Below are 15,383 nucleotides of genomic sequence, written 5' to 3'. Positions count from 1 at the left end.
CCCCATAAGTATCGCACGAACCCCTATGGTTAGGACAGTTTTTGTGCGCTTTGTAAATAAGGAAATAAGGAACATTAATTCTTAAATTCTGTTTATTTGCACGCATTAAATGAAAGTAAGATACATAGTGTGCAAAATATAATAATTCCGGGTAACTTGGAATGGTATTTAACACACCATATTTTCACCAAGACACCCTATTTTAAACTCGGCAACTAAAACTAATTTTCACAACTTGCTAGATACGATCACAAGAAACTATTTCAATTCTTTACAATAACGCGCTCGGGAATATTGTTCCTCGCATTATATAACATATTTCGATGCATAAAGTTTTCGTTGAACCACACTATATTGAGAATAAATCATTTGAAATTACAATATTTACAACAATTAAAACTACTTGAAAAAATAGGAACAAAGAGCGGTTTTCGTCTGACTTTTGAAAGCAATGGCTTGTCACTCACTCGGGGCATAAATCTCGTGTTTTGTCTAACGTACGATTTCCCGCGATTTTTCTTCGATTTCTGATTGGTTCATGGCGTTAGCTATGATTGGCCCAGTGATTAGTTTTCAGCGTAGTGCCTAGGCCTCCTCTCGGGCTGATAAATTTTATTTGGCTCTCACGAAAGTCTTATGGAAAACCGCTTCAACTGTTAACAGGAACTTTAATAATAACTTGAGTTCAATAACAACGGTCATAATATTGAGTTCAATTCTTTGACCAAGCAAAGCTTTTCAAGGAAAATTATTTTCAAGTCCACTTATTCGTGAATGGTGACTTTACACTTGCGACTGAGCGGCATCACACCTTTGTGGACACTTCTAAAATGAAAGAACAAAAGAACAAATTTAGCTTATTACCTTGTGGGCTCAACTTGTAATAAGTAGATATGGAAGCGACAGTTCTCGGTTTTTCTAGTTAAGAGATAAAATACAAGATCGTGGAATGTCTTGTTGGTCAATGTTGTGAAGGAAAAAGAGGAGAGATTTGTGCCGAAGACGTTAAGGCAATTCTGGCTCAACAACTCACCATATTTAGATGTTCACGCATCTGCTTCCTTCCCCTCAACAACCGGCGAGAAAGACATTAAGTTATCTTGTGCCCTGACCACAGCGGTCGAGACGGGGGCGAAGAAAACTGAGTCTCTTCTCTTCTCGTTGTTGACGGGAGACTCGTCGAGAGAAAACGCAGCTAACTGACTGCATGGCGTCACAGCGGCATGACTCTCTTTTCCCGCCACTGGAGCAAGCGAAAGGAGCGGCGAACCGTCAGTTTTGGCGGTAAATCGACGCACAACGTTCTCCGGTGACATCATCCCGAGGCTGTCGGTAAGAGCTGGAGTCTTGGTGGAATCCGACGGGGACACAAATATGGTGGTTTTGGGCATTGGTGTAATCTGGCGGGAATTTGGCGACGGTGTGTCCATGTCTGAGAGATACCTGAGGATGTGTATGGGTGTTCTGCCTGTTTTGGGATCACAGCTGTTTGTTATGGAGGGTTTGATGAAGTTGTGGGGTTCTTCAGGTGGGGTGAGGTTTACATTCTCGCTAACAACCAAGTCCTCTGACCTTGTTTCTTTATCTTGGAGCAGGTTTTCTAAAATATTAACGGTAGCAAATAATAAAGAAACAAATGAATGCACGGCAATAGAATTGACTTTTCCAAGTAATAAAGGATTTCAAAAGTAACAATAATTAGAACAGATGTACATATAATACTACATCTAATGAACCAAGGATTTTATAATTTTATGACTGGCTGTCGGTAATAAAATGCGACATTTCAAAGGGAGCACATCGGGTATTGAAACTGCAGACTCAATTTCAAGTTCATGGCTGGTCCTCCGTGTACAGCTTAATTAGATGGCAAAGAGTTCACGCAATTATTTCGATTTAAATGTAATTTTGCGCATTGCAGCATATACAGCTGCCTCAACAACTACAGCTAACTGTTCCATCTTACCCGTAGCCTTGTGGTCAAAATCCACGGTTTGTTTCTCGCGGTATTCTTCATCGGAGGATGGGCAAAGATATTTAGAGAACGCGTCTTGCTCTATACCCTGTTGATCGAAGTTGTTTGGTTAAGTCACAATTATCTCATCTACAAATAAAATGCATCAACTAATGCTTGTAACGAGGAAAGACGCACCTGCGAGCGCGCGTAACGAGGAAAGTCGCGCGAGTCAGGTGCACGTTAATTTTAACAAATGGAAGGCTTAAAACAAAAAACAAAATTAATTTTTCGTCATTGAATTATCATTTTATCCCAGAGCGGTTTTGAACGCAATCGCTCCGGTTTCACGCTCATCTCTCGTTGAGTCGAAGTGCACGTAAAATTGTGGTTTCTCGCGTGTACAAGCTAATAATCATTTTACAGAGCAAAACAAAAAGCTTCATCTTTTCAACTGTCACGACGAAGATGAGGCCAAACGTTTATGACAAATTTTGGAAATAAAAAACCAACCAACTCACATTTTTAGGAGTTTCCTGTGTGGTAGATTCCTTCGTCGCTTGGAACAGTTTCATTGAAACCTCCGCGGGTGTCTTCTCAGGAAAAAAAAATATAAAAACAGAAAAACACCTTTCATCAGCTGCATCAAATTTCTTTGGTATTCTGATAGAATCAAATATGTTTAAAAAACTAAACACAAATTTCTGGGCAACCGGGCGCAGAATTGAATGGATACTCAGTGGAATACAGTCAATTAGGAGAATTCCATTTTTTTTGGCCAGGTGCTGGCCTGCGCAGATTGTAAATGAACTCGACCCCTCACCTTTCCTTGTTGGTCAGAAAGAGCCTCCAATGGAGTGGAATCGCGGTATTTAGAGGGCGTTTTTCGCGCTGACCTTCTCAATCCTGATCCAGGACAGCGCTGTACAGCTTTATCATCTGTGGAGTCGGAATCTGACGAGCTTCGACCTTGGCTATCAGTTCCATGACCAGCATCTTCTTCAACCCTGGAGACTCTTCTTCTAGGCCTCTCCTGGTAGTAAGGAGTCCCCATACGAATGCGGCACTTGCGCGCCGAGAAACGCTGTGGGGTTGACTTCTTCGCCCTATTTTCGAATGAGCCTGTACCATTCAGGCCAGTTGACACCACTGGACTGCAAAATACTTCGTCTACCGCGGATTCTGGCGTGCTCTCTTCGGGGTTCGGCGACTGAAAAGTGACTGTTCCTGAAGACTTACGAGATTTGTTCTCCGCGGGCTTACAAGCAGATTTCAAAACTGCAGGTTCCTGTTGCTCGAGATCGCACTGCATTTCATCCTCCTGAAGCTGATGGTCCATTTCGCTCGTGTCCTCAACCTGCATGCAAGTCCCAGTGATAGCCAGCTTGTTGGGGTGATTATCTGGCGTAAGCCTAAGCCCAGGGCTGTTTTCGCTAATGACTTTGGGCGTGGTCACCACCACAGGGGTGTTGTTCCTAAGTATGGAACGTTTCTGTGGAGTCTTACGGATAGACCGGCGTACTGGTGTCAACACAACCTCATCACTGCCGTCTGCAAGAGATATCCCAAGAGAAATCAGCAGCTAGTTCCTAAATAAAATATTGAATACTTTCTAAGCAACTGAAATAGAACTGTAATATATATGGGTTATTGATCAAGTGTGAGGTCAAGATGACTGGATATTGGTCAAGTTCTGTTTTTTCTGCGAGTTTATGGACCGAGACGCGGTCGAGGTCCATAAGGGACCGTTCATTTTTTATGAGGGAGGGGGGGCTGGTGGGATTTGGGAAGCACCATTTAAAAATCGCATGACCCCCCCTCAGCTTACCAATTTTTTCACATGGTCCCCCCTTATAGCGGTCATTTTTTGGGATGACCCCCCCAAAAAAAATTGAACAAACAATATTTAGATTTCAACTTTTTTAATATTTCTCTATTATCCCCCTACTTCACGTTATTGTGCTCACTATGAAGACAATATTTACAATCTCTATACGACAGAGAGATGTTGTTTAAAAAACAAATCAAAAGAAAGAGAAGTCAATTTCGGATCTCCTAGTTATGGCTCGCCCTGAGCGTGTGGCATTTGGCCTCTCATTGGCATCTTCCTCATCTGAATTGATGAATGCAAGAATGACGTCACTTGAGTCATCTTCTCCCCTAGAGTCAATGGCATCACTGTCATACTCATCATTGTCACTTCCATCCGTTTCACTGCTGTCAGCACTTGCCCTGTTGTCATTTTGTGTCAATGACCTGGCATTTCTCTGTGTTGGTTGGCCAGTTCTGAGAGGACTCTTCTGCTGCAAGCATGAATGTCTTACAATTGCCTTTACTTTCTCACTCTTGCTGTTTTTCAAATGCTGCTTCAGCCCGTGGTGGTTTGAGTACTTGTTTAGTTCTGGAACACGTAGCTTTTTAAGCTTGGTTAGATCTTCGCACAACTCAGTCCAAAGAAAATCCTCCTCCCTACTTAACTTTACCTTTTCTCCTGCTCTCTTTTTCCTTTCAAATTCCAGCACTTCGAGATGCTGAAGATAATCCACCACAAACTTCGATTTGACAATAAACTTATCTGCAAATAGAGCAACGCTCTCTGGGTCAGATAAAACCAGCCTGCCACTTCCATGCTCTTTCTTCTTTATATTGTTAATCCAATCGGGGAAAGAGCGCATTACTACATGAGCATCATGAAAGAGGCTCATTCCAAAATGCGCAATAATGGCGAAAGCGACGAGTCGTTTAAGAAAAGGTATACAGCTGAACGATCCAGGCAGTTTGACATCTTACATGCAAAAGAAGCAATTTTTCTAGGTGCGGATGGCTGTTCAGAAAGGGCGAGTGAGTTTTCCATGCAAGGGTACCAGTTGAAGCCCAGTGATGGAAGAAAACTGAACTTCTCCATCAAAGAGCACAGAGCAATGGTGGAAAAGTTGAATGTCATATTGAAAGATGTAAAGGAACACGATTCCACACTCTTTCAGTCCAATGGGCTTGCTTTAAAGCAGGGCGAAGAATTTGCCCACAGTTTTAATGTAAAACAGATCAAATGTACAGAAGCTAAGTTGACGAAGGTTACGCAGGACATCGAAGCACTAGAAAATAAGAACAGCAATTATAACAGCATATTCAAAGGCATACTCAAACAGCACATCAACAAAAGGAGAAGGAAAAAAGAAAACCGCAGAAAGTCAAATGAAAGAAAGAGGAAGCGGACTGAAAACAACGTCCAACGAGTTTATGGAATCTGTGTTGGAAACCCGTTAGGAAATGATCTTCCACAATGCCTTGTGTACCCTCCTAGAACGGCCGTCCCGGAAGAGTGTCTTAAAGTTGAGGATGTTGCCACGTCGATATTTAGAAGAGATGGGCCATACATCGCACAGCTCTTGGAAGGGAATTATTTCACCAGTGCTGCAAGAAGCAGAATCACCACCAACCTTGAGCGGGAAGTCAGAGATTATGTTTACACCTTCATGTACCCTGAAGAGTACACTCTGACGGAAAGCATTGCTGCTTCTTACAGCATTGGTGAAAGAGACTCCCATAGCAGCACAAGCGGCGACGAAGAACTCGACGACAGCGGAGATGAAGATGAGTGCCAGTGAAAGTTGCATTCGAAAATAACAGTGTTAAATACTTCTTTTCAGTAGCTACAAATGCTTTTTGCCGCCAAACGTTTTTTTAAAGCAGAAGGAAAGTTTGTAATACATTTATATCCTGCCTTCTATGTTTATTCTATAGCAATTTTTTTGATATTCAAACATTATGCCATTTTAAAGTTTTACTGAAATATTTCACGTGACCCCCCCTTTTTCCCTTAATTTTTTGGGATGGCCCCCCCTCGAAAGCCATTTTTTTTCACATGCCCCCCCCCAAATCCCACCAGCCCCCCCCCTACCTTATAAAAAATGAACGGTCCCTAAACTCGCAAAAAAAGAACGAGGCCAATATCCAGCCATCTTGACCGAACAAACTTGGTCAATAAAGAATTTATTATATGGCTTTCGGAGAAATTTTTCTTGCGGGACACGGCGGGTAGTCCCGAGCGGGCAACATAGCTCCATCTTGCCCTCTCGGGTAGCCAATCACAGCGCAGGATTTGATTCATCTTGCCCGCTCACAGAGCTAGCCATATAATAAATTGATGTATCTCAAAAATCTCACATGAATAGAAAGGCATGGTTTCTATTAAGGAGAATTTGCCCTTTGAAGTTGGGACCAAAACGGTCAACAGAGGCGTCATTCGCGGTGATGTGAAGCAGGAGTAGAGATCTGCGTAGGACGATAGAGTTCAGTATCTACTATCAGTACATGCCGTTCATTCGTTTCCTCTTGTTGAACAACGGTGAAACAGATACAAAACAGGAGAGAGACAAAGTGGCCGCGGTAAAATCTCTGCAAAACTTTACGTTTTGAAGTTTTCCTCTTCCCGTTCGACGGGAAGAGAAAATAGGACAAGAAAATGACTTGTCCTCAAGTGTTTTGGCAGGCTAGTTTGCTATATCTCACTTAAAAGCTCTACATGTATGTCCTGACCCCAGTAGCTTACCGCTTTTACTGCTCTTTTTAACCGGGGTAAGAATAGTTACGAAGGCTTCTTCCTGAAATTGAAAACAAAAATTCTCGATAAGTAACAGACAAATAAGAAAACAACTAACGACGACATTAAGAACTGGCCCATCGCAGTGCTTTTTTGAGCACTCACAATTAGCTACGCTTCAACTGGTTTCGCGGAATTTCTGTCATCTTGCAACCTCGATTTTAGGCTCTCTCCAATTCCCATGTCGTTAACCAGGGAGGAAAAGGTGAGAAAAGCTGGGTTCGAACGGTCGAGCTTATAAATCTTCGTGGAAGATTTTTCAGGCCAAACAAAAATCAAGTTATTTCTGTGCGCTGGTCTTCGTTACCTTTTCTTCGCAGCCGTTACTGAGCCGCTACAAAACCAGGATTGTTGCTGGGTTTTTGTTTTCTTTCCTTTTTTTTTTTTTTGAAAAGTCGCGCGCCTACCCAGAAGGAAAAACGAAAAAAGCTAGTTAGGTGGGGAAGGGAAATCAAAAGAGCTCTGCAAACGCACAACTTAAAGTCCGCAAGTATCATGCATTATGCATTTGCGAGTGTGACTGTTGGCTGTTTCACTGACACTAGAAGTGTACTCGATTGTCGAAGATTTAATAATAGAAAACTAGGCTTGATTAAAAACCGCTGTTCGAGTGAGCGGCGAAAATTGAGCCTAACAGAAACCTTGATCCACTGCAAACCTTACGGAGCATTTCTCTGTAATAAACCACCACAGCCCACCCACCCACAGAATTTGATACTGTTCGCGCGTTTCTTCGATCGTTCCTTATGCGCGACAAAGAGGCAAACATTTCATTTCATTTTTGAGTTATTTTTTTACAAAAAAATACCTCTTAGTCGGCGCGTCGAGTATGTTACGGGTCAATGGGTGAGTGAGTGAGTGAGTGAGTGAGTGATGTATGTCACACCAATCAGATTGGATCTACTATAAAGAGCCAATCAAATTTCTTGTTGTAAAGGTAAACGGTATGTGAGAAGATCTGATCCCGATAAAGTTCAGAACGGGCGTATTCATTCTTCTATAAAAGAGGAGGAAGTATTCATTTATTGGGTTTACTTCGACATTTTCTGTGGGTTAGGCTGAGGATTTTAGTTAAATGAACGAGATGAGCCTTGAGGTTTGGAACAGTTCGTGAGTTCGTAATATGCAAATGCAACGAGATATTTTTATTTTTAGTTAAAGGTAACTTGATACTTTTGTACTAGTTCTTAGGACATGTTTTAGAGGGGACGAGACTTTAGATTTGAAACAATTCTAACGTTTACAATAGTAAGTGCGGGTAACGATTGTTTTGTTCTTGTTGCATGCAAATATAACAAGATATTTTTGTTTTTTAGTTACAAAGTGTAATGTGACACTCTTGTTTTTCATAAGGGAGTAAATTCAATTAGAGCGGACGAATCGTCACCACTCTTTCCCACGAGATGTTTGCTATCTTTAGTAACAAATGGTAACTTAACACTTTTGTTTTTTATATGGGAGTAAATTCAATTAGAGCTGACAAGTTATCGGCTATTGTTCCCAGGATATTAAACAAAAAAGCTTTCATTTCTGGACGGTTTTTACGTCTCTGCAGTAGCAGTTTAATAGTTTTATTTGATGACATTCATTTCAGTCCGATATTTTTTAAGGTAAAAAGTATGAAAACTGTTCAAATGTTCTTTGAAGACTGCGCGGCACCAAGTTAAAGTGCAATTTAATTAAATCAGACTTTCAACGTGTCAGAGGTTTTTTTCTTTCTTTCTATTTTCGGTGAAGTTGTGTTGTGTTGTGTTGTGTGAAAAGGTAAACTTACGTCTCGTATAAAATGCGAAAAAGTCCCTGAATTAACTTGAGTATTTTTGAGCAAAAATTCCTCTTGGGGGTTGGAAGGGTTATGTGATCGGTGAGTGAGGGACTTATGCATGTGCGCGTGTCACACCGGGTTGTATCAAAGAACGAATCAAATTGCCTGTTAGAAAATAAGATGGTATCTACATTAATCTGGAGACATGTCAGATTACTGTAGTTTTTTCAGTCAAACATTTTATGGCTTACTATTTAGCTATCTTACCATGACCGATGTAACATCGCAACCAAAGAAAAAATGTCAAATTAACCAAATCATTACTGTACCATGAATGCTCCTATCTCCGACACTTCACACAAAAAAATAACTCTTGCACGCCTTGCGTGCCTATGTTTTTTTTCGGTAAATGAAGCACAAGTAGATACACAGCGCAAACAGACCTCTTGGTGTCTTTTCTCAGCTCTCAGTTTTTCCTTGTCTGCTGCCATCTTTGCCTTCATGGCCATTCTCATTTCCTGAATTCTGTTTCTTGCAGTAGCAAGTTTGTTGTTGGGCTTGGCGTCATTGCCTGGCGTTGGTTTCTATTTAAAATTAACATTTGAACTTTTAACCCTAAGTGTGATCAACATGCAGTTACTCCAACGTTAGCAATACAATGTCAACCAAGCAAGTGACATGAAAACAGAAATTCTTCATAGCTACTAGGTTATAATATTACCCAAATAGTGTCTTGTAATAATCCTTAGCTAGCGGAAGGGTACTTAACTGTCGGACTAGAAAGACGGGCGGTATAACCTACTGACGGTCTGGCTACCTGAATGACAGGATAGCTTAAAGGTAAAGGTAAAGGTAAAATCTTTATTCAGACACGGTATTTCCTTCAGGACTTAAACAATATTGAATTAAATTAGTCTCACAACCTATTTAGTAAATCACTAATGACTACTACAATAAGAGAAATGATAAAAAAAACCTGCTTCACAAGGAAGCCGTGTATACAAGCAAAATAAAACTTTCATAAGACTACCATCAAAATCATAATTCTTCAACTTAGATTTAAATTCATCAAGAGAGGGTGACTGTGAATATCCAAGGGTAAATTATTCCACAGTACAGCTCCGCTGTAGGACAGACTTCTTTTACAATAATTAGTGTGGGGCTGTGGAATGGCAAGTGAACAGTCACTATCCCTTAAGTTACAGGTTAATGTATCGGAACGGAAGACAAAGTGCGAACTAAGATAGTCCGGAACCATATTATTTACAATCTTATACATGATTACTGATCTATCAACAAGGCGTTGACGGTCCAGTTTAACCCAGTTCACCATTCGCAACAATTCATCAGTACTACATGTACGATCGTAATTTGAAAAAGTTATGACGCGTGCAGCACGATTTTGTAATTTTTGTAACTTTTGAGGAAGACTCTTAGAACAGGATCCCCACACCGAGCTGCAGTAATCGAGATGAGGTTGGACTAATGAATTGTAGATGGAAAGTACAGTCTTACATGGAACCGTATACCTAATACGTTTAATGGCGCTTATACCAGAAGCGATCTTTTTAGAAAGCTCGTTGATATGACACTCCCAAGTATGATTTTCATCAATATGTACACCTAAAGATTTTACAGTCGAGACTTGCTTCATCGGAAACCGCTTAATTCTGGCAGTGGGATTCGCTGTAGAACTTTCTAAGTGTTTACTACACGTCCAACAAATGAAGGCTTTGTTTTAGCAATGCCTGCAAGCTTGTGTACCTGACACGTGGTTAACAAATTGATAGGCGAGACGACACGTACAAAAACATGTCAAAGACCAGAGTACCTTAATTACTAGTACTAACTGAGTAGCTATAAGCAGTAATTACGACTCTAGCTGGTCTGTAAATTCTGTCTCACTGGTCTCGTCTGTGGAGTACCGTCCTGTTCAGTGTTATTAGCAAAGCTAAGAGCTTTTTTTTTTAGCATAAACTGAAGTCTGGTTTCTGTTTCACCCTTTCACGCTATGAAATCCACGTTGCGTTTTGAAGTCTCCTCTTTTAACTTTGCACAATGCTCTAAGGTTACTTCTTTGAACATTACAATATCACCTCTCCATCTTCTTAAAAAAAACGCCCCTCTAAGTTGCGCGCTACTTTCTAACGCAAAACCGTCTGTCTCTAACGCAGCCCTCAAAATGGTGCCAGAAAAGTACCCCTCTTTTCAGATGACATACCCTTGATGACCTTTTCTTTAACGTACTCTGGTAAATACTCCAGGTAAGTGTTAAGCACGTAAAAACTACTGGTAACACTAATCAGGGATTGATGCATTTTACCATGGATGTTAACTATTAAAACGTTTCACTATCAGGTAACAGCTGTAGCAAACGAAACCATGACACTGAAGAATGTCTGCATATAGGAAGCTACTAATAATACCTTAGTCTTGGACTTTTTAGTGAATTTCCTTGTTTTCTTTTCCTCTTCTTTCCAGTTGTTGTTTTTTAGTTTCTCCAGTGCAGCAAATTTAACATTTACGTCTTCAACCTGACATTTTCACGACAATAAATAAATGAGTGTCCAGAAAAAACCAGAAGCAAAGCACACCGTAGCCCTGTGAGAGCATCTGGTTTCTTGAGCTCTGTTCTAACTACCAAGGAAAGGTAATTTTTAACAGCGTGAAACAAACAGGCTGATGTTTGTCTACATTTGAAGGCTAACTAAGGTGGCGAAAAAGAGTGAGTGACTAATGACCTGTTCATCAATTTATTAATTATTTTCAGGCAAAGTAATTTATGCCTATTCACCTGAAAGTAAATCATTTCCCAGAATCCTTGGAGGTCTGAGGCAGTTGCTGGCTTCTCTGCATGTTTATCCTGCAGGATTGTAAAGCAACAATAAAGAAATAAACAACCCTAAAAACAAATAATTGAAAGTGAATTTAACATTCAGTAGGTTCTTTTATTAGTTGACCACAGAGATAATCATGAACTCACCTCACTCAGATCAATGAGACCTGAGAACTGACGAAACCGCTGATCAATCAACAACTGGGCTTGGCCAATAGTTGTCCTTATCTGACCAGTCACTTAAAAAATAAAGATGAAAAGAATAGCAGCTTTTTTCTTTTTTTTTTTTCAAGAGGGCGTGGTCGGGGTCTAGATTTTCCTATCTCTGCCCATGGTCACAGTAATGTACATGATGTGTGTGTGTGAAAAAGGTCTGCTCAATAATTATGAGTTAAAGTGATTCAAAAGAGAAGAAAAAATAAATAAGCCATCTACCAGTTTAGGCTTGGTCTGTATGGAGAAAACTGTAGACCTGTACCATACAGACCTCCCAGCTAGCAAATAACATATGTGTATATATCTTGTCAGAGCAAATTCATAAGGCGTCAGGCAACAAAATTCTAATTCAAACCAGTACATACCTTCTTCACTGAGACCTTGTTCTTCGGTGTTGATTTTCTCCCATTTTGCACAGATCTCATTCAACCTGTCAGTCTCCATTGTCACAAGATTCCTAAAATATTTTGCATCATGCTGCTCTTCCTCAACATCCTGAGTCTCAAGAACATTGCCACCATCCATTCCTGTGACAACTTCACCAATGGTTTCATGGGATTTTTGAGTGCTTGGGGTTTCTCTGTCAGTTGAGGGAGGAGTGGTGATCGTTGCCACAGCTTCATTATCACCTTGCTGTTTTTCAGAGTCATTGCATGTTTCCATGGTAGCACTGCAAGTCCCTGTCATATCATCAATCATTTCAACATGAACTTGCTCTTGTTGATTGTTTTCTTGTATTTTTAGTTCATTACATGTATTTAAATGACAAGCTGCTACAGGATCCTCCAAAACAGCATTCTCAACCTGGTCAGTTGGTTTGTCTCTCTTAGGGCTAAAAAATGAAGCTGCTGATGTCGGAAACATAAATTCTGCTGCACTCTTAGGACTGAGGGGCTGAAACTTGAATGCTTTTGCAAAATAAGTGAATGTGTTGACACCACTTGGCGCAGTGAACTGAAAGTCTTCAGGAGCAAAAGATTGAGCCTCCGTTCTTGATGCTGTACTTGGCTGAGAACCTCTTTTCACTCCTTCTGTGCTCCCTCTTCCACGTGACACAGTATTCTCTATATTCTCCAGTGGTGGGAAGCTCAATTTTTCAGGAGCAGGTTTTATTTCTTCAGTTGACGATATTTGGCCACTTTGCTTGTCAAGTTTCAAAGGGGGATGGCATTCACTTGAAGCTTGATCTTTAACCTTCTGGGCTTGAGATCTTGTCTTGACTTTGTTGTCAAGTTCAGCTGCCATTGCTAAATCATAAAAGACAGCCGTTTTAGAAGAAGCAGAAAGAGAAACAGTATGCCAACACTAATAGAGGAACTTTTGTTGCATACCTTTCTTACTGGACTGAGAAGCTGTAACACCTTTGGCGGACAAAGATGTCTTTGTCCGTACACTTTGTCTTGTGACTCTGCCAGTCTTTTCTGGTTGGACTTCAGTCTATGATGATAACAAATTGTTCCTCATTTAAGATATTATGTAACCTTATGATATGGGAGATTTTCTTGCATCATAATTGCCTTACCATTATTAAGTTTGTAATCTAGCAGCTAATTTGTCCAGTTCTGACACTCTCTCTGTCAGTCAACATTATTCAACAATATTGTCCAAACACAAAAATGTTTGGTCACCAAAAATGTTTGATCATGTTTGATGTGTCTTTTGAACATGGATTTTGGATTCTTGTGAACAGATGCTTCTCTCTGGTCTGGTCAGTTCACTTTTTACAGGTTTTATGGCACAATTGTATTTCACCATCTTTATTGTGGTAGACAAAATCTAGGGATTTTTTCTTAATTAAAATGCAACACAAAATTTCATAGCTAACCTTCTTTTCCTTTAGTTTATCACTACATGCTGGTTTAGGTTTGGGCTCCACCTTTTTCACCCCTCTGGTTTTAAAGTCAGTTGCCAGGTTTGCACTTTGCTTAGCAATCCTGACCGAAGCCCTTGTCACTCTTTTGGCTGGTTTGCTTGCTTCATACTGACTGGGCTTTATCAGTGGGGTAACCCCTTTGGTTGCTTTCTTCATAGCATTGGCAAACAAGAGAGCTTCTTGCTCATACTTGACGTGCCGTACCACAAAAGACTTCTTCTGCGGTTCAGTTCCTTTCTTTTGTTTTCGCTCCTCACGCCACTTCAGCAATTTTTCCCTTCTACTCAGTTCTGGATTCGTAGCTTTATCTTGTTTAACATCTAGATACACAAGAATAGTTTTATTGGTGTGTTGGCATTAGTTTGCCAATCTGAATGTACTAAAGTATTGATAGTGTATTGGCCAACTCATCAGTAAATGAGTCCTAATGCTTTAAGGGTGGAAAACAGTATCCACCAAGGCCCAATTGTTAAACATAGTATAAATTGGCAAGGGCAACTTTTTTAACCACTAGATCAACCGCAACCTTGTTCCAAGGCCTATACTCCCTGAAGTATCTATTTTTGTCTCTCTTCCCTCTTTTACTTTCACTGTCTTGCAGTGATGGGCATCTCCTGTTGCAGGACACCCCCCTCCCCCTTATGTAAGATGTAGATTGGGAAAAAGAGAAACTCTCAATGTGAGGTCTCTCTTCTTCTCACTCCAGCAGGGGTGGGAAGAAGAGAAACCCTGGGAACAATGCTGTGGTTGATTGAAGTACATGATTGACCTTTCTCATGTGGATGATACTGTCAAAAAGCGAGGTTGTGATCAACTTCAGCCAAGGAAGCATTCTCCAGTGGGTAAATGTTAACAAATGAAACTATGCTATCCAGCTGACAGTTATTTATCTGGCAGACGACTTGATTAATAGAACAACCATGGCTAGACAAATTTTTATTAATTTGCATTCTTTACTTACACTACGCTTTAAAAGGCTACAAAATATTACAATGTGCAGTTACAAAAAATATCCATACTCCTCCCCCCCCCCCCCCCCCCAGAAGGGATTGGAGGTCATCGGAATTTCCTGGGCGGCTGGGGGTTCTCTAAGAACAAATCATTTGAAGAAAAAATCCCGTCCATGGGGGAGGTGTGGATATTTTCTGGAACCACACAATTTAGAGCAGGGGCAAAGTACATGTAGGGAAGAAAGCGGCCTTTTCTATTGAGGGTTATTTCCGAATTGAAGGGGGCATTTTGTCAGCACTTTGATTCTTTCTTTACGGGAGAGAAGGTACCATAAGATGGGAGGTGTGGATCCTGCACAAGAGCTTATCAGTTATCACATTCTTTTCTTCTAAACATCATGTTTTAGACATTTACAGGCAACTTGCCGACTGTAACAACACATGCACATTGTATGTGAGAACAGGTAAGCGTTACTCTGAGGTTGAAGCAAATAGGTTCTTATATCAGCTTGCATCAGGCAGCCTTACCTGAAGTTTCTACAACCCATGCCAACGGTTACCACGAACTTCAGCTACGAATACAAGCAGTCTAGCTCTTAAACAGAACTTAGAGCTCTTTGACGGGTTATTTCATCTTTTTAAGACAATTTCATTCATTCAATTCATTACATGTAATTATTCAAACATGTTTAGACAGCTTCAGCAAGGCATTAGATTGCCGTACGGCCGCTTGAAAGAATTGTTCAGCTGCCGGACAATCAAATGCTGCTGGTATTTTTGAATAAGCATGTTTACCGTTTTTGCCCACTGTTACAGCCTCGTCGTCCACGTTTTCATCAGCCAGTGGGGATAGAGGCATCCTTCTTCGTTTCGAAACTTCATCCATCCTGGAGAGCTGACGATTTTCGCTAGCACGCTGAGCTCGAACATTCCGACTTGACGCTCCCGATTTTCCACGAGACTTGTATAAGGAAGACAAAAAGTCGTAGCTGGATTTCTTCGTCGCAATATTTTCCATGTTTTACAAATATGACCACTGCTAGATGACTTTTAACGCTAATAAAAGATGATTTCTGCGGCAAACTAGTGAAACAACGATTTAAAAGTACGAAAATTGATAAATAAGTCAAGCTCTGCGAACCAAACTGAACTTTGAATTTCGTTCCAACGTTTTCCTTCTCGTTTG

The 15,383-nt window shown here is 40.6% G+C and overlaps 1 protein-coding gene across 2 annotated transcripts; it reads right to left on the bottom strand.

Annotated features, from left to right (window-relative positions):
- Positions 1-78: 78 nt before the first annotated feature.
- Positions 79-15,330, bottom strand: LOC145464322 (uncharacterized). 2 transcript variants are annotated; one of them, XR_014041415.1, is made up of 15 exons: positions 14,993-15,330; positions 13,200-13,567; positions 12,706-12,811; positions 11,740-12,621; positions 11,306-11,397; positions 11,117-11,185; positions 10,749-10,856; positions 8,766-8,906; positions 6,507-6,558; positions 2,778-3,505; positions 2,476-2,547; positions 1,967-2,063; positions 1,034-1,600; positions 729-825; positions 79-695 (listed from the first exon to the last, which is right to left on the bottom strand). XR_014041415.1 is itself a non-coding variant. In XM_081448168.1 (14 exons), exons 1-13 carry the CDS (start codon positions 15,213-15,215, stop codon positions 1,047-1,049), a joined length of 3,492 nt encoding a protein of 1,163 aa, XP_081304294.1. In that variant the 5' UTR covers positions 15,216-15,330; the 3' UTR covers positions 79-825; positions 1,034-1,046. The 2 variants fall into 2 exon arrangements, 1 of the variants encoding a protein (XP_081304294.1); XM_081448168.1 differs by having other exon boundaries at positions 79-825.
- Between the last annotated feature and the right edge of the window lie 53 nt (positions 15,331-15,383).

The sequence above is a fragment of the Orbicella franksi genome, chromosome 12 (genome assembly GCF_964199315.1).
Source record: "Orbicella franksi chromosome 12, jaOrbFran1.1, whole genome shotgun sequence".
NCBI classification, from domain to species: domain Eukaryota; kingdom Metazoa; phylum Cnidaria; class Anthozoa; order Scleractinia; family Merulinidae; genus Orbicella; species Orbicella franksi.
This window is presented reverse-complemented; position numbering and strand designations above follow the sequence as displayed.